The sequence below is a fragment of the Euprymna scolopes genome, chromosome 1, assembly GCF_053919585.1.
Source record: "Euprymna scolopes isolate OS-2025 chromosome 1, ASM5391958v1, whole genome shotgun sequence".
NCBI lineage: Eukaryota > Metazoa > Mollusca > Cephalopoda > Sepiida > Sepiolidae > Euprymna > Euprymna scolopes.
Genome location: NC_136482.1, coordinates 34,287,825 through 34,311,130, shown reverse-complemented (window position 1 = coordinate 34,311,130; position 23,306 = coordinate 34,287,825). Strand labels below are relative to the sequence as shown.

Sequence of the window (23,306 nt, the reverse complement as noted above, 5' to 3'; positions counted from 1 at the left end):
TATTTCAGTAGCTTCAATCTGATTTTTTCCTCTTACATATACTCTTTGTCTTGAAAAGACCAAACTCCATAGACATCTCATGTCTTTACTATAATCATCTTTTATTTTTACTAGTTCTTTACATGAAGTGACATCAAGTCCAGTAATGACCAAGATCTTTCTGATTCTTTTTCTTCTGATCTTGAGCATGTGGTGCAATGGGGAAAAGGTGGCTGGTTAATTTTAATGCAGCTAAAACCAAACTTCTCTCTTTTCATTGCAATCGCTCTGACTCTCATCAGGTGCCAATTTCGTCTTGGGGGAGCTACATGTCTTTACAAGGTTTTGGGACTGACCCTCACTCCTGATCTGAAATAGAACACATACATCAAATCTGTTGCCAAGATCGCAGAAAAAATGATCGGATCATTCTACCATTCCAGTAGGTATCTCACTGCCAATGCAATCCTCTATCTATAAAAGCCAAGTACATCCTAAAATGGAGTACTGTTGCCACATCTGAGAAAGAACTGCTCAGTGCACCATATCCTGCCTTGATAGAGTTCAAAACTAGCTTCGAAATCCAGTTGGTGATGCCCTTTTCTCTTCCCTACAATCTATTTCTTACACAAGAGACGTTGTGAATTTGTTTCTGCTCTATCGTTATTTTCATGGCAAGTGCTCGTCTGAGCTCCAATCTATGGTCTCCCCTTGCCAAACTTTCTCAAAAACAATTTAGCTAGCTGCAACGATTAACAACAATTCCCCCCCCCACTATTTGTGCTTAAATCTAAAAGTAGATTCAATGAACAAAGCTTTTTTCTTAGAACTGACTGCCTGTAGAACACTGTTCTATTGGCTTGCTTTCGGAATGACTACAGTATGGTAGATTTCAAGTCCAATGTAAACAAGTTTTTGTTGAACAATCTCCTTAAATAATCAAATTCTATTTAACTTACAACATTAACGATTACTATACTATCACCTTACATTCATTAACCCTTATCCTCGAGTGGCCTTCGGGCCTTGATAAGTGGTAACACCCTTTTACAAAAAAAAAAAAAAAAAAAAATTAAAAGAAAGATGTCTGGTCTGGAACAATTTCCATAAAAAAAATTATAACTGACACTCTCTTTAATCCTTATCCTCAAGTGAAAATCAGGCCTTGATAAGTGGTGACCCATTAGTAAAAGAAAATAAAAGTAACCAAGTAAGATCCTTGCTAGTTATATGCATGTCATGCCTTAAATGTGAACAGATATGTTCATTTTTTATCTGGGTTGCTTATTTTGATCTGATATGCGTTTACTCAAATTGAACACACACACAATTTCAATTACGCACTGGTTACCTGTCCTTGTCGTAATTGCCGTTTGTCAAACAGGTGGCGTTCTCTACTTCCTGTTTTGCTTTATTTATCTACTTTCGCTTCTCTCTCTCTTTCTATTTGAGCTGGCAACGTGACAACACGTTATTTCTCGTCTAGCTGTCCATGTGAGGGACATGCTTTCAATACACGCCTCGACAGAAGCGTAATCCTTTCAAGGTAAGGATGAACTCTCGTATATACCCATATACGATGAGCATTGAATGCATCCAGACACATTTATGCACAAGAATATATACGCAACAAACATTCTGACTTCATACATATGTGTACAATGAGCTCATACGTATAACGGACAAGTAACTGTGTGAATTAAAATCATGTGTATACTCAAAACGCTGTCTTAATGATCTAACCTTTTATATAAATAAATATGTTTTAAATAAAACATTTTATATGTATATATGTAACTCGAGTCATACACTTTCCTTTTTAACATTATCTTTTTAAATGTCTTCTTAATCATACTCGTAAAACTTGCTCTTTATCATTGTTTTATTACACTGTGCCAACTACAAACGATGACCTTTAAATAATCAAACATGCAGCCTACAGATCGATAACCACCGATCTCCATAACTGGTAACAAATCCATAACAGATTTAACCCTGTGTAATAATGCCACCTGCCATTCATTATGTGTCTATGCTTTTAAAGTGTGGATCAGCATTTGCTTTATTACTGACTAGTTGTACTGACCAATTGCAGTGAAGTCAGTTTAATTTTTAATTTTTATTTGTTTGCGCATTTTTAAACTAACACAGAAAAAGAAACAAAATTTTAGTTGTCAAGTAGACAACTCCTATTATATTCTTCAATGTAAAATTGTCGATTGCAGAAGACTGAAAAGTGAATATCTTTGCTTGAGTGGTTAATTCTAGGTCTCCATTCTAAGACACATCAGCTCCCTCCCCGGTGAAGGGGGGGGGGCGGCCTGTTAAACCGTCTGCCCTGTTCAACGTCCAAATTCCAACAATTATTCTTCTCAGCTAACTAGAACCACGTAACATACACATAGTTCCGTCAGCTGACCAGATACTTCCGGTAAGCTTGTCTATAACATGATTTTATTATATTTTGACAGTTTTTATCAACATTCTTCATATTCATCTCTTGTTTATTTCTTCAGTTAGATAGATAGATAGATCGAGATGGATAAATACAGAAATAGATAACTAGATCGAGAGATATATCGATAATATACATAGATAATTTAGATAGAACGACAGACAGATAAATAACTTACAAATACGTTCTACTACATAACAAAATGAATTATCCTGATTTTGATTTCCGTGTGATTATCAAAAAATGTTTCATAATCATAAGCATCTGAGTATTTTAAAAATAAATTGTAAGAAATTGTCATTATTATGCCAATAACATGATATAACAATAAAGATTTGCTAGTCAGTAGCAAGTCTTGATTGCCAGCTTAAATGCTATATGAGTCTGACTTTGAAAATCCAACAACATAACTTTATATGTTAGATATTAAGCTTCATCCTTTTTATAAATATAGTCAGTAGGTATCTATATATGTCTTTTTTGATAATCATCTTTCATTCTTTATATAAGTTGCTTCACATCTTGTCTGGAGTGATTTCCATAAGAAATAAAAAATGCAAGTTCAAAGGTTAATCAAAGATTGAAGATTCTGACCAGATTTTGTTGAGATTATTCACTCTTTCATTTGCAAATTACTAAGTCGAAGTTAACAATGGAATGGTCCTATTTATGTAAAAATGGACAGCAAATATGAAATATAAAAAAACGACAGCAAATGTAGAGCTTGATTAAAATTTTTCATTGAATTGAATAAATAAATATACAGCAATTTTCTGGTTTTTGTCTAACATGCAAGTAAAATAAAATTTTTATTTTAATTTTTAATTCAACAACAAAAAAAGATTTGATTGTTATTTTTTCGTAATGGTGTCGCGGTTTCAAAATCAACGCCTCCATTTTTCTTTCTTTCTTCACCGCCGCTGTTTCTCTTCACCTTCTGTTTCCCTTAAACAAAGGACGTGATAGGTTAAGGTCAGCTAACCGTATGAACATATCCGGTTTCAGCGAACACATTCACCTTCCCTTTCTTCCCATCATTGACTCCTCTATGCACGTTGGAATCCAAAACTGTCAATAATTCAAACAATTGACTTTTTACTTTTAGACAAAATTAATTTAAATGAAATCAACAAACTCCCAAGCTACTTTTGATTGCATAAATTTCGTTCTAGAAATAATTAGAGTCGTTTGTTTGTCTTATTGGGAGCAACACCTCTAACATCATGCTGGGAAAAATGAATACAGCCAGCCTTGGGCCAACCAGGCAGTTTTGGCCGGGTGCTAGACTCAGCCAGAGGAGTAGGAGGAGGCTCCCGAAGCGATGACTGACGCTACCAGTCACGTCGACCGAACCCACCAGCCGAAGGATTCCCAATGACACCAACCATCTCATCAGTAATTTAAATACCCCTTATCATGGTTAAACAACCAGCCCTTATCAGGGCTAATAAGTTTTTCTACTAATGCGATTCATTACTGCTTGCCTCCTGAGACTCACCAGCAGCAAACTTCACTCCCAGGCTCCAGCGCTTCCAGCTCACTCCAGTGCCTCCAGCTCACTCCTACAGCCTTCTAGCTCTTGGTGCCTCTAGCTCACTCCTGCAGCCTTCCAGCTCTTGGTGCTTCCAGCTCACTCCTACAGCCTTCCAGCTCTTGGTGCTTCCAGCTCCTCCTGCAGCTTTCCGGCAACCTCGCTTGCACCTCGCTCTTCCAGCCTGCAACCTCGCTTGCACCTCGCTCTTCTGGCCTGCTATCTTGCTTGCACCTCACTCCTTCGACCTGCGACCTTGCATGTTCCTTGCTCCTTTGGTCTACAACCACGCCTGCACCTGGCTCCCTACCAACCGTCTGTTCTTAAACACTAACCCCTACATTCTCAGTCCAGTTCCTTAACACTGATCCTACATTCTCAGTGTCATCCATTCCTTAACACTGCCCCCGCATTCTCGGTGTCAACCATTCTCAGATCGCCCTGAAGTCAAGACGATCATTCCAGACCCAGCGAGCAACCCTAAATCACGCTACATCTAGAGTACCTGTTCCTGCCCTCCAGACCTTAGCCTCCAGTGACGTGCGACCTTCCGGACAACCAGCATCCAGATCATACAAGTTTTCACTTCCTTTGCAAATAAAAGGCGAACCCTCGTCTTTAACCAAACAACTTGTGTCTATCAGTCATCTTTGCCTTTTTGCTGTTTACTTTTTGCCCGTATCTACTTTGTTAGTTGTTGGGTCGATTTTCCCTAGACGAGCGGCCCCATAACAATAGTAAGTAATTTATAATTGTTTTTATTCTAAGAAAAAAAATTGTTGCCAGAGAATGATCTCCCTTGAATTGATATCTGAGTTATCTTGTTTGAATAATTCTGGGAACAGAGAAATGCAATCTCTGATCAAGAATTAAAAAATAAAGAATAAAAACTTGTTCCGTGCATATGAAATAAGAACAAAATCTATCCTCTTATGTAGCTGGTCTTTCAAAGTCACCGACATGGTTTGATTGGCTGTTGTCTTCGCATCCTTTGCAAGTCCTGGTAGTAATCATATTAGTTTTCCAATTTTAGTTTTATTGCAATTTAAAGTAAAACATTTTTTTTCCTTGGAAATTAGATTTGTTCAGCCAGTTATAAAGAAGTAGCTCAACTAGTATAAAATAATATTCTGTTGAATTTTTTTTTTTTTTCAGGTATCTCGTATCAAGTACTACTATTATGAATTTTCTTTGAGTGATGCAAGCTTCCGACGTCTTCTGGAAAATACCAATCTTTTCCCATTAAACCAGTCTGAATTTGTGGGTAAGAACAAATTGTTTGCAGTTTTGCTCATGTGGCCATCATGTCTTCCATCAATGTGTGTGAAAATCGTCTCATTCTTAATTCATCATCATTCACACACCAATCCTTAAATAATAAATTAACCTATAGGAGAAAAATGTTTAAATAAACACAAGGCCAAACGACATTGCTTTTAATGAAACAACAACAAAGGGTTTATTTAGAAAAGGCGAGATTGTATCTCAGACTGGAGAGAAAGAAAGAAAGTATAAATGTCTGTTTTAAGGTGTCGACTGCCATCAGACTGCTGTCGTCAACAAGTAGCAGTGGCAGGGGTGAGTGAGAGAGGTCTGTATAGGTGGCTTGCTGCACGGCTACCTCGGTAGCCATGCTTGCTGGCTTCCCTCTGGCGATAGCAGCTGAGATCCCAAAGGGTTAAAATAGTTCTTAAGGGGACAGCTCAAATCAATGCGCCTTGCCAACCGATTAGTCAGTGTGGAGGAATCACTTTGGCACCGGGCATTGATCCGCTTACAGTAAATAGTTTGTTAACTGTTACAATCCCTTATCCTATCTTATATTTTAGCTTTAACTTCCGGAGAGACCCGACGTTTTCTGGGATTGAATGAAGATCAACAAATGTTTAACACTTCCAATATTTTTATTGTCATCAAAAGCAATGAAATCGTCCATTTTTTAATCAAACATATTCATTGTTTTTCTCTGGCAGTGCACCAGGAAGAAACTTCACATGCCTCCTCACAGTGACTTAGTCCACAATACATTGTAGTCTACATTGCACTGTAGAGAATCTACTATCGATTTTAGAAAATTATTTTTATACAATGGTTTAAATTAAAATTTAAAAATGAAAAGTCACATATCATGGTTCAATTATGCCCTAAACAGAAACATTCATTTTGGATGTGCCCTATCTTATGAAAGAACCCACCGTTGATTTTTACCCTGGACCTGTCTACTTGTCCGGTGATAAAACTTTTCAGTCACTTGTGATGTTAGGCTGTATGAGGATGTTAACTTTGGTCAAAATTGGATTGTTCCTTCTTTAATCAAATTTTTTTGATTATCGATTTCTGATACTTATTGGGAGCATTCTGATACAAAACTTATCTAAGAAGACACCCAAACATATTAAGTACATTTGTGTGAAAGTTCCCAAAAATCGGCGTAGCCGTTTCCGAGTTCATGGGGAATATATTTGTAATTTGATTGACCCAACCCTTTTTTTTCTTCTGTTGATAGTCTCCATCTTTTCTATAAATACTATGATGGTATATGTTCTGCAAAATTGTAATACAGCTTTTTATTCCAGTAACTTCTTTGCAGGCTTATAGCACTTTTCATGCTGACTGTGTTCCTCCTATCTATAGCGTTGTTCTTTTCAAGACTGCCAATAAGTATCTACTGTTTTGGCAATAATCACCTTTTGTTCTTGTTAGTTCCTTATATCAAGTGACTTCAAATATAAATAATAAAAATAATCAGCCAATCTCGCAAAATATTATTACAAAAGAATAAAAAAATTAAAGATCCTTACACCTAACCGGCTATCTACCTTCCTTCCCTGCCTCATTGCCAGTACTCGTGTTACCAGATCAGGCTGCCTGAAGATACCAGCTTTATGTCCTAAAATGCACCAAACGTTGATGTTATTCTTTTTTCTTTTCTCCTTTGCAAAACTCAATCATGTTCTGCAAAGCCTGAAACAAAAACAGCAATTTATTTCTACAAAACAACCAAACTAAACACGATAAATAAATATTTGAACATATAACAGTTTAAAACATAAACTTTTCCCTAAATTACTACTGTCGGCAGTAAATAACCTGAAAATGGTTGATATGCCATGAATCGAAACCAATATTTCATTTATTTCTGATGAAGTTGTTTTCTGATAAAGATGAAAAGTAATAATATTTCACTATATGGTTAGATTTTATTGGGTTTTAGTTTCATCTGCTTTTTATTTCTACATTTTGTCAGCTTTTATCCGAACTTGTCTTAATAGATGTTTGCTTATTTATAACTTTTTGTTTTATTTTCTCCTGTAGTGATAACGGACGAACGAAGAGCCACTTTGGAAGCTTTTCTTGAAGATAATGGCTATGATGTGTTCTGTAATAACAAATATTACGACATATTTTCTATTGAACAAAGTAATATTGTAAATGTGTAAGTAAATTAGTTTCGCTTGACTTTCCCTGCATGAAGTTCTGTTGTCACATGCCTCTCCCTATGGGCAGATTCTGCACTGTCTGCCAAGCTGAACTTCCTGTTGCATCGCCATAGTGTTATGCTTGTATTACAATTACTTCCATGCAAATTTAAATGCCATGCAAAGAAATATCTTTTTCCTTGTCTCCAATTTAAGCGATTTTTGATATTTTCCAAGCTCATTCTCCAATGCTCATGGTTCAATAGGTTAACTGTCTCGAAATTTCACTCTGTACACTCTTTACTACAAAGTGAAATGATAACATTTTCAGTCTAAAGTAAACAACACTACGGCTTTATTTTAAAACTTCTATTGAAAAAATCAATTCAGGTAATTTGATTATGTAGTAGAGCTGACATCTATTCAATGTAGCCGCATTCAGCCTCAATCACCACTTTGATACTGGTCTAGAACTGGGAGCATGCCTTTTCTACAAACGTTGGTAGAAGCTTGGTGAATACTCAGTGGATGGCGGCGATGAGGTTGGCTTTGGTATCGTGGGAGGTCATATTGGTGATGTTCTCGATGTATGACCAAATGAAGTAGTCCAGTGGGTTCAGGTTGAGGGAAGGGGGGGGGAGCTAGTGAGAGAAAAACATAAAGTCATAGCATTCCTTCTGAAACCAAACTTGGGTCTCTTTGGACTTGTGGGCTGGCGTCAAGTCCTGCTGCCACACCCATGGTCTGCCAGTGGGCACCTGATTGCACCAGGGATCATCACGCTTTTCAGCACATCCAGGCACACTTTGGTGTTGACTTTCAAGCCAACTTCGAAGAGGTGAGGTGACATGATGTGGCCCACACTTGAAACCACACCAAAGACCATAACTGTGGGTGAAAACTTTGTCTTCATCACCTGGGCACGTCCCTGTTATTCATGGCAATCCAGCGATGCATTTTGAGAATGCTGGCAATGGTTCTGTTGTCATAACTTGGATTGCTAGAGAACATGAGTTGTACAGTGGTGCATCTCTGATCTCACTTATTGAATATTGTGTCACTTTCAGATCTGATAGAAGGTTCCTATCAGTCTTGGGATTTGTACATAACTGGCGAACGAGTATATGGTCTGGCACACAAAAAAAGAAAATTGGTTTTCATCAAACGGAAATGGAATCATGTCGTCTTTTCTAGAGTGACAATTTTATCGGTCCACTCTGTAATCACTTGCTTACAAGTTTTCGTTGGCCAGCCAATCTTCTTGTGATTCAAGATCTAATTGTTGAATGTTTGAGTTAAAGAAAAAAGAAAATGATTTTTGGATCTCTAAGTTCACCACGTCGAAACACACGTAACAAAAATCTGTCCTGTTTCCTTTTCGACGTTATCGCAAACAAACTTTCTTCAATTGATACTAGATTGTAAAGTACACCATACTGACGTTCAGCTGACAAAAAAAAAAAAGAATCATTTCCAACTGAAGAAATGCTGGCTTTTTATATTGTCAAACCCAAACGTGTCTCAATTGGCATAAAACAGGTTTTTGTTTGTGTTGGTCAGGTTTCGATTTAAAGACTTTTTCTTTTTCTTTTCTTAAGCGAATGACACCCGTGCTAATCATGCACACTACAATTTTCCCTACACAAGACATCCATGCTTCTACAAGAGTTTAGCCAGGAGGATCTTTGCAGAACCATTAATGAGTTTCGCATGCTAGAATTCTATCATTTTCACCCTCTCTCATTGTTGTTTGACTCTGTATACTTACTCTATCGATATCTATAACAGAGTTTTTAATGCATTTTAATCACACAAAATACATGTTAAAATATCCCTCAGTTTTGAGATTCAGTTATATTAGGAAAAAACTTCCATTTAAATTTATATTATTGGGATTATTCAGAATACTGTTCTCATCTTCAGTTTTATTTTCAAAACGTTTCAGGTGATGTAACCTCTGACCTTCTTCAGGTGCATCTTGTCAAATTCTAGACTCTTTCTGTCAAACTCGGGAATCTGAACAGGATTTCGAACAGAACCCTTCATTTAATCCAAAGTGGTAGGATTCTCTCATTCCATAAGCCATGACCTGATAGAAGTCCTAAGTAATTTGCAATTGTGTTCTGAGTATTGCCCACACTGAGGATTAAACCTCCAACCTCAGAAGAGTGTCACATACATTTTTACGATTTTGCCAAGTACACTTAAAGAAAGTCGAAGGTTACATCGGCTGAAATGTTGTGCAAATAGCACTCAAGATGAAAACAGTTGTCTGAATAATCCAAACAATATGAATCATCAACCTTCATCTCAAAAATTCAGAAACATAATTCCATTTTAGTTGTTCTAATTAGCCGTAATTTGCAATTAACTCGCCAATTAAATCATCTTTTACTTTCATCCTCTCTTACTCTTAGTTAACCCTTCACTCTTATTTTGTACATTTCTATTACTCTCGCTTCCTCTTCTCCCTCTCTGTTTATTAACAATAAAAGAATTAAAATAAAGCAAAAAATAAAAAGATTGGTGTAATCCATTATAAACAAAAGAGAATATCACCACAAGTAGTAATAATGTTTCAGAATTTTTTATATATGGATTGGTTATATGGATTACTCTTTTCATCCTGGTTGTTATTCTCACAACGTTTCAGCCGATGTAATCTCCAAACCTTCTTCAGGAACATTGAAATCTTTATGTTGAATTCTGGAAATGATATGGAATTTTGAACATAATTCTTTATTTAATCCACATATGTATCTTGGACCTGTAGAGCAATGGATAAAAATGCTGAATAATTATTAATTTTAGTTACAGTCTACATGGCTGATGAAATGAGAATGAATTACCCTCGTGGATTAAATAAAGCATTCTGTTCGAAATTCCATGTCCAACAGTTTCTTTAGTTGGACATGAAGTTTCCGGAAATTGACACTAAACACCTGAAAAAGGGTGGAGGTTACATTGGCTGAAGTTATTTTCCTCCTTCCTCTTGCAGGAAGATGTGACACAAGGGTTGGGAAATGAGATTGAAGAGCCAGCTCTCTAGAGAAAGAAAATACCTGAGCAGATTTATCGACATTCCCTGGTAGGAGTCCCTCAGGTGATTAGCAAATAAACTGACACGTTCTCAAAAAGAGAAGGCAAAGCCTGAGAAGGTGGACCTGCTAGAACTGCACAGGATCTGCAACATAACGCAGTTAACAAAGAAAAGGTCATTTCAAAAATAGTCTAGACTGATTATGGTGCCGAGGAAAACCCAATGGCTGAGCTTGGCTGCAACATTGTGTAAGAAATGTCCAAGATGAGAACAGTCATCCAAATAATACAAGCAGTAATAATATTTAATCTGTGGATCATCCGAAAATGAGAAAGAAAGAGAAAGCAAGGGATAGTTTTCAGCAAATAATTTAAATTAGAATTGAATATGAGATCCAATGGATCTATTTTTTTAAAAGTTATATATATATATATATATATATATATATATATATATATATATATAGTAATTTATAAAATATATATGGCGATTAAGCTACACTGAATATTCGGTGTTTCATCCACTCTAGGATTCGTCAGGCTTATGCGCGAATTCTGTGGTTGTTTATCGTTTTTATATGGTCCTCTTCTGTTGAGGATTTTAGTTAGCCAATCAGCTTTCTAGTATCCACCGCGCCCCCTTCCTATCAGCCAATGAAGTATATACTGAAGTATATATGAAGTTTATGCATAAATCTATACTTTCGTATATTAATTTTATGTGAGTAAATGAAGTAGTTATATATATATATATATATATATATATGTATGTATATATAGGAGTTTGTCATACCTTTGAAAACATTTCTTATGGCTAATTTGAAAATATTAGAAAACCTGAAAATTACGAAATATTAAATGATTAAAATCACTTTTATTTCAAATTTCAAAGAAATTTGCTGTTGTTAATAATGTTTCAATCCTTTATAAAAAAAATAGTTTAATTTTTTTTAATGAATGTATTTATGAATTGAAAATAAGACTATAAATTTATTTTTTGTGAGAGAACTATCGCAAGGCATCAAGTCGGTTGAAAATTTACAAACATACTTTTTGCGCTTTTTTTCGGCAATGCTATCAATAACTCTTTCAAAATTCACTCTATCGACAAGTTCCCTCTCTATGGAGAGGATTGCCAAGTCTATAAGCCTTGTTTGGCTCATTTTTGATCAAAAGTAGTTTTTATGAGTTTCAGTTTCGAGAAAGAACACTCACAGCTGCCAACACTAATAGCTCGGGTAAGGAAAATGTGCAGCAAGATCACAATATAAGGGATGAAATCCCCAAGGTGGTATCTCTGCATAAAGTTCAAAAGTTCAAGAGGTCCATTGATTTTGTCTTTTCCTGAAGCTTTCACAAAATACTGTAATCTTTCTTTCGGCAAAGAATTTATCTTTTTCTATATTTTCATCAACTTCACTAAGCTGATTATCATAGTTATCATCAAGTAGATTTGATGGTGTAAAAAAAGCATATTTACTTGCAAGATTGTGAACTTGTTGAAATCTGCAAGATATTTCTTCAGTCGACCCGTCTGTCATTTCAGAGCAGAGTTCTTTTGACTCGCCTATTGCAGTGTCCACCATCTTTTCTCTATTCTGAAGAAGGCAATCTCTCAATTCCGTCAGCCTGACAGAACTTTGTTGCAGATCCAGCCCCTTTTCTTGAAGATACTTCTGGGCATCATTGATTTCTGGGGAAATAGTTTTCCAAAGGCTCAGAAATAAAAGAAACGGAAACGACAATACCGAGTTGAGAATTAAAGATGCATCTGATCTTATGGTTGCATTTTCTCCTTCTGTAAGCTGTTCCAAGGCAATGACAACTTTCAAATAATTTTTTACCACATCATTTACAGCATCTGCTCGACTACTCCATCTAGTTTCCATAGTCCGCTTGATACTTAGACCGGTCAACTGAATCAAGACGTCCCAGCGACGTGTACATGCAGAAAAGAACGAGAATAACCGGTCCAGTATGCTAAAAAAATGTAACAGAGTGAACCGCTACAGAAGCGGCATGTACACAAGCCAGGTTTAATGAATTGTTAGTGCATGGCACAAATAGAGCTTTTGGGTTGATTTCGGAAATTCGTTTCTGCACACCCGATCAGTGGCGTGCCATAATAGCAGCATTATCAAATGCCTAGCCAATACAGTCACCAATTTGAATCCCATCGTTCTCCAAATCAGTTTAGGTTCTCTGTGCTTTTAACTTTTGTCTCGATGGAGCAGAAAACGACTCCCCCACTACCACTTTATTTTCGTCAATTTCTACTTAGCGCAACACCTGACTCATCTGGTCCTTGTGAGATACATCAGGAGGGCTACAAAAAATTATACAAAAATATTTGCTTTATTTGATCTAATCGATGATTTTCTTTCTCACCCGCTTTGCCAAAATTCTCACAAATTCATTTTAAATTTCTGGTGACAGATAAGAAGTAGCGATTTTCTTTCCTAGGTTAACTTTCACCAAATGTTCATGGAGCACAGGGTCATACTTGGCGAATAAATTTACCAATTCTATAAAATTCCCTTTGTTTTCTTGATCGCTTTCATCATTATGGATGTCTCCCCGGCGACCCCGTAGTGCCAGATTCTGCTTGGCGAGAAACCTTATGATGTCCAGCAATCTAGTTAAAATTTTCCACCACTTCTTAGTTCCCTTCTCAATAAGATGTTGTTCTACTTTGTCAACTATGTTTCCTTCAGCAAGTCGGATCTCTAGATCCTTCCAGTTGAGAAACGCTTGAGTAATAATGGTGTCCATATGCAATTGCATAAAGCAAAATGAAAGTCGAATAAAACAAAAGGAAAATATTTTTTAGCCAAGGGTGTTAGTCCAAAATTCTCACAATATTAGTAAAAAGTATTTCTATTATAATCATCTGTATCTTGTTTTTTGTTTCGTTTTTTTTTCATTAAAACAAATCAATCTACTACATATTGGACGTAAAATGGTTTTCATTTCAGAGACATTGTAGCATTTTAGAACACTAACCAACAATTATTATTTTAGTCATGGAAATAAATTTTGTAAGATTTTTTTTTTTTTTTTTGGGGGGGGGGGTCTAAGCGATCACGCATAGTTTTACAATCTTGCCAGTCAGACTTCGGCTTAGTGAACATTTCTACAATGTTAGAGTAGCCTGGAAATTATGATTATTCATCATTTAGGCTAAATTAATGTACGAAAGTTTAAATTTTAAAATAATTCTTTCTGCTTTTTTCCGGCAAGATTTTCAAGGTGTCCATATGCAATTGCATAAAGCAAAATGAAAGTCGAATAAAACAAAAGGAAAATATTTTTTAGCCAAGGGTGTTAGTCCAAAATTCTCACAATATTAGTAAAAAGTATTTCTATTATAATCATCTGTATCTTGTTTTTTGTTTCGTTTTTTTTTCATTAAAACAAATCAATCTACTACATAACTATGACATTGTCAGTAGTAATAACCGGGCAAATATTTATGATTAAGGTAAACACATGAACATTGTTTGGTAGAGAGAACGTATAGAATAGTTAAGAATACATTCACATCCGTTCTTAAGAATTGTTTTCTATATAGTAACTATGTTATTTAGAAACTCATGTTTAAAATGGAGAGGGTCTTTGTTAATTATTCTGTTCCTATACTTAGGTGCCTTTTTACTTCAGTAGCTTGGTAACCCCTTTATATATGAAACAGCTTGCCACTACAGTCCACACGGGTGTACATGTATGTGGTTGGATGGGTGTAGATTAAAAGACACCGGTCAGTACTCAGTGACCATAAGAAGTGTTTTTATTTTACGGACTGCAAGACAAAAATACTAAATTCTCAAGTATCTTATGCCATAAAAACCAAAAGATGGGATAGATATAAAGAAAGGGAAATAAAAAAGATGTTTATTACTTTCAAAGACGTCACTTGTCCCCCCCCCCGCTTATAACTCCCACTCAGGTTACATTCTAACTTTGTTAACGAAATAAGAAAATGTTTTTGTTTGAAATATCAGTTCTCGACGGTAATTCTTGGCCTGAAGACGTAATCCCCCAACGAGAGTGATTACAGAAACATGTATGCACATATGTAGCCATTAATGTTTGTATAAATAAATTTAATATATATATATATATATATACACACACACACACACACACACATACATATATATATATATATATATATTTAGTCATCGACATACAGTCCTGTTTCGTTGTATCACAACTCATTAGTGCTGCTAGACTAGCACTTTTCCCAAACCAAGGATTGAACCTAGAACCGTCGTGTTGTCAGTCGGCAGTTCTACCACTCGACCAGGGAAGCGATGCCCGTAAATAACCTCGCCGAATGTCTAGTTTAAACAAACATCCGTCCACTACTTTTATAATGCTCAAATCGCCTGTTTATAAAAAACAAACATGCATACAGATATATATATCTGTATGCATGCATGTATACATATACACACCTAGGGGATCGGACAAAAGGTCACCGGACAAAACCCACCAACTAATTAAAGCAAAAACAGATAAAATCCCAAATGAATCAAAAACATTGAAAATCACTTTTTATATTTTTATTTTAATTTTATTAAATTTAGGAAAATTAGACACCTGGGAACTAATTTTTGTAAGGTATGAAAATTAAGCACTACGGAATAAATGTCAATTGAAGATAGAGTTTAAGACCATTCTTAAAGACGATATAGTTTTAAATAGGATTCAAGTGCGTCTCACAGAAAGACTTATTTTTTAAATATTTCCTCTTGTTTGAAAGGAAGTAAATCGATTTTTTCTAAGTTAGGTAAGCGTTCTAAGGAGATTCTTCTTGTATTATCTTTTACAATTATTATATTAATAAAAAAAGTAAAAAATTATAATCCTATTACCAGAATTAATTCATCATAATAAATTTCGGTTTAATCATAAATATGTCAGTGATTATAAAATTTTGTTAATATTTTGATAAAAAGATCAATTACTCTGTGATTGTTCGAAACTTGACAGAAATTCGGTAGTATTAAAACTATCAAATAGAAAGCGACTTAAATAGTATTGCACTTAGTTTCCATTTAAAATTATATTCTCTGATAAGACTATCATAAAATCTCTTACAGTCAATTTTTATTCCGTACTTGCTTAATGTTTCTACAATTCCAAAATTACGTAATCTCTGTTGCTTATTTTCTGTTGTATCATTTAATTATCAGTGATGTTTGAAATTATTTTTCTTAACAAAAATGTATTGTCTAATTTTTCAACATTTTTTGGAACACGTAAATAACTGCTTTCTTTGATAGATTACCTAGAGAATTTATGCCATTTTTTAAAAACTTTGTTTTACAAATAAAATAAATTTACCTCGTATTTTGATGTTATTATCATTTTAGTTTTAGTGATAATTTAAAAACAATAAATATTTATCATTAGTAACAATAATAAAAAAAAATAAATTAAAAATTTAAAACAATCGATTTTGGAATCGTAAATTAGGTACACATTTTTCCGATTCCGATATCTCCCAAAGTTCCAATTTTTTACAACCTTTTTGGTATAAAATTTGAAATTTTTAGTTAGCTTTTATTTATTTTTATTTATTTTTTATTTTTTATTTTCTATTTTTATCCTCACAAAATGCCCCTCGTAAAATAGGTACGGATTTTTCCGATTCCAATACCTCCAAAAGTTCCGATTTTTAAAAAACTTTTGCGTATAAAATTTAAGATATTTGTTAGCTTTAATTAATTTTACATATTTTTTCTATTTTCTATTTTCACCCTCTCAAAATGCCACCCCTGACATGGCCAGCTCGTAAAATAGGGACACATTTTTCTGATTCTGATATCTCTAAAAGTCCCGATGTTCTACAACCATTTCAGCATAAAATTTAAGATATTTTGCTAGCTTTCATTTATTTTTCTTTTTTTTACCCTCTCAAAATGCCGCCCTCTGGCACGTGGCACGTGGGGCGGACCCCCCCCCCTCCGCCCTTGCTACGCCTGGACTTTTGATGGGTCGGTTTACAAAGTAGCTTAGAAAATAGCAGAAATTGAATAAGTAATAAGTGAATAAAAAGAGTGCTCGTGTTTTTTTACATGGTAGTCACCACTTATCAAGGCCCGGAAGCTACTCGGGGATAAGGGTTATTGCGTGTACAGTAATCAATGGGATAATATTGTAGTAATCGTTAGTAATGGAGATTTGATAAAGTGTCTTACTTAAGGGGCCGGTTTATCAGGAATTTGTTTATGTTGGACTTGAAGACATCCAAGTTGTAGTCAGGTGGGAAACAGGCGAAAGGAAGAGAGTTCCACAGGTGTGCACTTATAGGAAAGAAGCTTTGTTCATGGAATCTACGTTTTGATTTAGACAGATATAGAGTGGAGAAACTCATTGGCAGTGGTTTCAGCTAGACAGGTGTTTTTTATCGTGAAAGATTGGTGAGGGGGGGACAGAAATTGGAGCTCAGACGAGCACCTGCCATGGAAATAACGATAAAATAAAGACAGGCTCGCAACGTCTCTTCTGTTGGAGAGAGATTGCAGGGAAGAGAAAAGGGCATCCCCCACTAAGCCATGACGTTTATTTTGTACTCTGTCGAGGAAGGATAGGCTGTTTTTAACAGCTCCTGTCCAGGTGTGACAGCAGTACTCTATCCTTGGATATACTTGGCTTTTATATAAATAGAGAATTGCATCAGAAGTGAGATATCTTCTGGAGCGGTAGAAGGATCCTACCATTTTTCCAGCGACCTGGGCAACAGACTTGATGTATGTGTTCCATTTCAGATCAGGAGTAAAGGTCAAGCCCAGAAGCTTGTCAAAACATGGCACCTCCCCAAGACGAGAGCCATCCATTTCAATTGATGCTAGATGGGGATCAGAGCGTTGATGATGTAAAGATAGAAGCTTGGTTTTGGATGCATTAAAAGTGACCAGCCACCTCTTCGCCCATTGTACCACGCACTCAAGATCAGAGGAGAGAGAATTAGAGAGATCTTTGTCATTTACGGCCTTTGATGTGTTGCCATAGATGGTCGTGTCATCAGCATAGATGTCAATAATTTAAGTATGTGATTTGAGAGTTGAATTTCATATCTCTTCCTTTCTTATATTTCTTGTGACAGAGTCTACATCGTGTTGGGTCTATACATGTTTACAACTATGGTACAGCATGATTATTTTGAAAATATTAGAAAACTAAAAAGGTTATGAAATATTTTTATAAAATGATTAAAATCATTTTTTTTATTTTCTGAGGCTGTTGGTGTAATTCAACTTTTTCAAAGAAAACTTGTTTTTTTTTTATGTATTTTATTAAAAATGTTTTTTGAAGTAAATTTAAAATTTTTAATTTTTCCAGGTCTGCTCCAACAGATCTGACCGTTGGTTCTCTAACTACAGAATGTGCTGAACTGGTGGCTCGGAATTGGGAATACACAGAGATGGACAAAATTGACAGCTACAAGGAATTTATTAAGTTGCTTATAGCTACCTATCCAAGCACATGCCTGTTCACTTCCTCAAACGAACCCGTCGCCTATGCCATTGGTCAAGAATATGGGGGAATCGGTATGCTTTATGTACACCCCAAGTATCGTGGCCGGGGATACGCTAAAGCAGTGATGTCTATATTGACCCGGAAATTCTTCTCTAAAGGTCTTACGCCATATATTGTAGTGGATATTAAAAACTTGCAATCCGTTAGTTTAAATAAAAAGTTAGGTTATGAATCAACAGAGTCGAAAATAAACTGGTACACACCATTTCCAAAGACCTTCAAACTTTAAAGATATTTTAAAAGATTATTAGAAAAATAAAAAACATGACCTGTTAGATCACCCAATGAACTCAGGTTGGACGTTTGAATCAGAAAAAATTGCTTACATTGTTTTATTAAATATGAAAAAATAAAAAGACAAAATCCAAATTCAACCACATTCTTCCTCACATAATCTCACTATCCAAGTTTATTGTCATATATATATATATATATATATATATATATATATATATATATATATTCAGAATGTGAGAGATTATATATAATTATTTCCACAGCCCAAAGAATGTCGCAGCCCACAAGAGCCACGCCAGCCAACAAACCGGGTTTCAAATCCCTGGTGTGGATATGTCTGATGAGCCCAAATGACGGCGAAACTCGAGTTTTAGACTTCGGTTCGTTGGCTGGCCTGGCTCTTGTGGGCTGCGGCGTTTTTTGGACTGTGGAAATGAAGGTTCAACATAAGGTTAACTGGGCCTTTGTTCTGTAAGTGCCTGCCCATTGGCAGATTAGGAAGCGAGTGGTGGAAACTAGGAAGCTGATTGACTAACTAAAAATTCAATAGAATATGCGTATATAAAAACGCGAGACTACAACAACTCTTCGCATAAGCCTGGCGAATCCTAATGTGGATGGAACGCGAAATATTCTGTGTAGCTTAATTGCCATATATATTTTTCTACCTTACTATATATATATACATACATACAGAGTGTGGCATAAGTAACGCTCATCCTTTTTTTTTATAACTTTTTTAACATAAATATATTTCAATAGTAAATAAAATAAAAACGTTACATATGCAACAGTCTGATAAAAAAAATTATATACTGTATGTACTGATAAATTGCATTCCAATGACCAGAAGAATGAACTGGTTCACAATCCTAATTTTTGTTTGCTTTTATTTTTTGTATCTTTAATTTTTTTATGTAGGCAATTTCATTTTACTGTCTTACACATGTTTCACTAATAAGATAAAAATATTGTCCTTTTTCCATCAAGCAACTCTTCAGAGTCAGACAATTATAAAAATATAAATAAAATGAGAAAATCCAAATTTAATCACATTGTCAATCGCACACTATCTGCGTTTATCGTTTATAATATATATACTGCTAAATTACATTCCAATGGCCAACTTTCTTTTTTTTGCCCAATTTTAGATTTCTGTAAGTGTTGGTATATTCTCTGCTTGCTATATTTATAGAGGTTTAGAAATAATTACCAGTTCAGCTCAGCTGTGCTCGGGCCCTATGTATTGTTTATAAATTTATGTGCATATATATATATATTGTTTTTAAATCCCCGAAACAGTGTTTCATGGTAAACAACTGATTATCCCTTGAAAAATAAATTATAGGTATTATAGTAAATTCGAGAGCGAGTTGATGCAGTGCTTGCAGGTGATTAAATGACTTACTGACTAGATGGTTTTCTAACGAATGATAAAAAATATTTTTTTTTGTATAGTTTTAAAGGTTAAAAACTTCAAAGACATATATATATATATAAAAGTTTGACTCATGTCCAGGTGACCTACATCTAAAATTTCAAGTGTTTAGACTTAAAACTGGCGGAGGAGTTTGGTAGAGTCTGCAAGGGTCAACTCTTTCAACTTTGGCCTCTCGGCAGCCAAATTTTCACCCCAAAATTGATTAAAAATCTTGCTGCATGTTTGAATACCTTTTATGTAAAATTTCAAATGTTTAGATCCAACATTTGCTGAATAGTTTGAATCTTTTGAACTTTGACCCCATAGTAGCCAAATTTTCGGCCAAAAACCGATTAAAAAACTTGCCCTATATCTGAATACATTTTATGTAAAATTTCAAATGTTTAGTCCAAAAATTCGCTGAGAGGTCAATTTAAAAAAAAACTTTGACCCAATGTTGTTCCCTCAACGTTAATTTTTTGGGCTCAAATTGAGTTTAAACGTTTGATTCATGTCCGAGGTACCTACATCTAAAATTTCAAATGTTTAGACTCAAAATCGATGGAGGAGTTTGTTAGAGTTTTCAAACGTCAAATCGTTGAACTTTTACTCCTTGACAACCAAATTTCTGGCCGAAACCCAATTAAAAAGATTTTCCCAAATTTCAATACCCCTTATGTTAAATCTCGAGTCTCTAGACTGAAAATTGACAGAGTAGTTTGGTAGGGAAATGTATCACACAGACAGATACACACACAATTTCACTTTTACAGATATATAGATTTGTTTGTTTTCTTACAGAAAGATTGTTTTCTTTTCACAGTAAGATTGTATAAACGCATATTAAAATATAATTTTTGTTTGTCGATGGAGCAAAATATGATTTTATATAGAAGTTTTTATTTTCTTATTGATAGAAATGTGTAGAAATTTAACGCATTTTCGGAGAAAGATTTGTACGAACTTTTTAGAAAAGTATGAGTTATCGACCCCTGTTCTTTAGCTGAAAAACGCCCTCTATCGGCTGTTTTCACAACTAAAATACACACATTCGCTTCACTTCATGTTGTTGTTGTTGTACAGAAGTGCCAGAAAATGTTACGAAAATTGCAGAGGAATTGCAATTAAAAGAAAAAGCTGGGACGACTTTTTTTTTGGCAATTCTGAATCTTAACTCATTGTTTTGAGGGAGGTAACTATTTTACTTAAGTAGTTGACAAAATATTTTTTTCTCTTACAATTCTTATTAGAACAGAGTTACTTCCCTTAAGTAATAATTCCGAATTGCCACTTTTTTAATATAACAATTTAAGTTAATTTTTAAATGTAACAAGTAGAAGGCAGTACAATGCAAAGGTAACGGACACAAACTGAAGCAGATGATGAATAGTTTAATTAATACAACTACAAATACAGGTAAATATATTTATATATTTCATACGCACATTTTATTTATATTTGCACCGTGATTACCTGCGTCATATAGTCTGATTGAATATCCGTATTCTATAATATTTCGAGAAAGATCTCTTCGTCAGATATGTGTTTGACTGGTTCAAATGCGCTTCTGTAAACACTAACATAATAGCAGCAAACAATGAGCTAAAACGTGTTATTTAAGTATTATATTTTATTCTATTTCAATATAATTAGATTTTTTTTTAGTGTGGGACATTCATAAATTCAGCATTGTTTATTTAATTATTTATTATTTATTCGTATGTGTACTTATAAATGATTTGTATTTTAAACATAATTATTGTTTCGGCGCTTCTACACTATCGGAACGAAATTTCGGAAATCGTAATACTACATTTCACATGAAAACAAAAGTGTCTACGTATTCTTTGTATTTTAAAGACGATTATATACCAAAATTACGAAAATCGATAAGGTAGAAAATTATTTATTGAAGAAAATAAAAAATAGAATTTGATGCAAACGATCGTAAGATACAATAGAGTTCAAAAGAGAGGTAATTTTCCGTTTCGATTTAAACAAGATGGACGCAAGTTTTAACACGATTAAAGTTGTTCTTTTTAATAATTCGAGAATATTCAGGTAATTCCGACTGCATAATTTGGGAGCTACCATTGTAATTTATTAGAATTGACAAAAAAAAAAAAAAATCAGTAGAAACCATTGTTTTTTATTTGAAAACTCCATTTATCGACTACAACATTTCGTCCCAATAGTGTAGAAGCGCCATTGTTTTTTTTTTTTTTTTTTCTTCATTCTAGTCGTAGAAACAGCTAAAATAGAATTTAAATTTAATTTAATTCATTTGAGACTACTTTGTAAGAAAGTCCAAGGGCGATAATGATGTGATATATTATATTGGGTGAGTTCTAATTTAATCCAGATGTTTCTTCTAAGTGTACTTGTATTTATTCTATATAAATTATTTAAACGTTTTTTTTTAAAATCTAATTCTTATATTATTTATATAATTTGTATAGTACTATTATATTAACTAGCAGAACAGTGGAAATTCCACGTTAGTTGAAAACATCATCGTATAAGCAAAAAATAGAATACCCTTCAATAGAATAATATGTGTAATATTAGTCCCAATAGACCCGTGAATTAAATACAATATATTTTTGTAGACAAATATGGATAGCTGCTTGATATGTGTGTGTGTGTGTGTGTGTGTGTGATAGCGGGGTATGGCGCCCGGCTTTGCCCGGGCGTAAAATACGCTTTTATATGATATTTTAATTCGTTCATATTTCGTATATATTATTATAGAATCATGATTTCAAAATTAAAAAAAAAAGTAGTTGGTTACAAAGGCAAACAGCCGTTTAGAAGAGAAAGGAGGAAAAAGGGAGAAAAACAGAAAGCATCGAGACGGCGAAGGGAGCACAACGAATTTCTGTTATGTCTCCAACCGAGGCAGACGAGAAAATACGAGGGTAGAAAAGGGAAAGAAATGGCTGAGAAGGCGAGAGACAGCGAGATTTGGTTGCACCTTTATACTATATAAAATACAGAATTCGTAATAAAAAGAAATTACAAAGAAGAAAAGAGAACAATAAGAAATAAATGGAAAATGTTTCTAGATCAACGTCAACAATATAGAGAGATAACAAGTAAATATCTGCTACGTATCGATATCTTAGCAGACGATAAATGAACGAATGAAAGAAATAGGGAACGAAATTCCGCTATATCTCCAAGAATGACGACGAATGATATGAAAGAATAAGAAGTAAACCCAAAGAAATATGAACTGACATTGTCTTAGATGAAGAAAAAAAAATGAAAAAAGAAAAAGAACTGTAAGTCATTTTCTTCTACTCTCATTCGCTGACAAATTTTCATTGACCTTTTAATTGTTGATATTTAAAAATAAATTTCTTATAATAACTTCATTATCTTCTCTTTTGATTTATTTTTGTTCCTTCTAGTTACACGAATAATCAATTTTCGTTAATAAAATTATATTGTTTAATGTGTTCATTGTTTGTTATATCTTTTTTTTTTTACCTTACATGTGTCTTGAGAATGAGATTATCCCATCCTTATGTTTTAGTGTTATTTTTTGCCACGAATCTCGATGGATTTATTCATCCTCTTTCATCAATCTGTTACATTCGTTTTTCGGCAGTTCCCAGAGAAATCAATTTGTAAGTCGTAACAAATTTTGGGGCGTCGTCTGGGGATTATATCCTT

The 23,306-nt window shown here is 34.4% G+C and overlaps 1 protein-coding gene across 6 annotated transcripts in view; it reads left to right on the top strand.

The window, feature by feature from the left end:
• Positions 1-23,093, top strand: part of LOC145293256 (glycine N-acyltransferase-like protein 3) — a 94,509-nt gene extending 71,416 nt beyond the window's left edge. For all 6 annotated transcript variants that reach the window (XM_080140047.1, XM_080140032.1, XM_080139961.1 and 3 more), the window contains 3 exons: positions 5,121-5,229; positions 7,281-7,401; positions 17,774-23,093. In XM_080140047.1, the coding sequence (XP_079996173.1) occupies positions 5,121-5,229; positions 7,281-7,401; positions 17,774-18,200 (657 nt within the window). In that variant the 3' untranslated portion in view covers positions 18,201-23,093. The remainder of the gene's footprint in view (positions 1-5,120; positions 5,230-7,280; positions 7,402-17,773) is intronic.
• Positions 23,094-23,306: the final 213 nt, after the last annotated feature.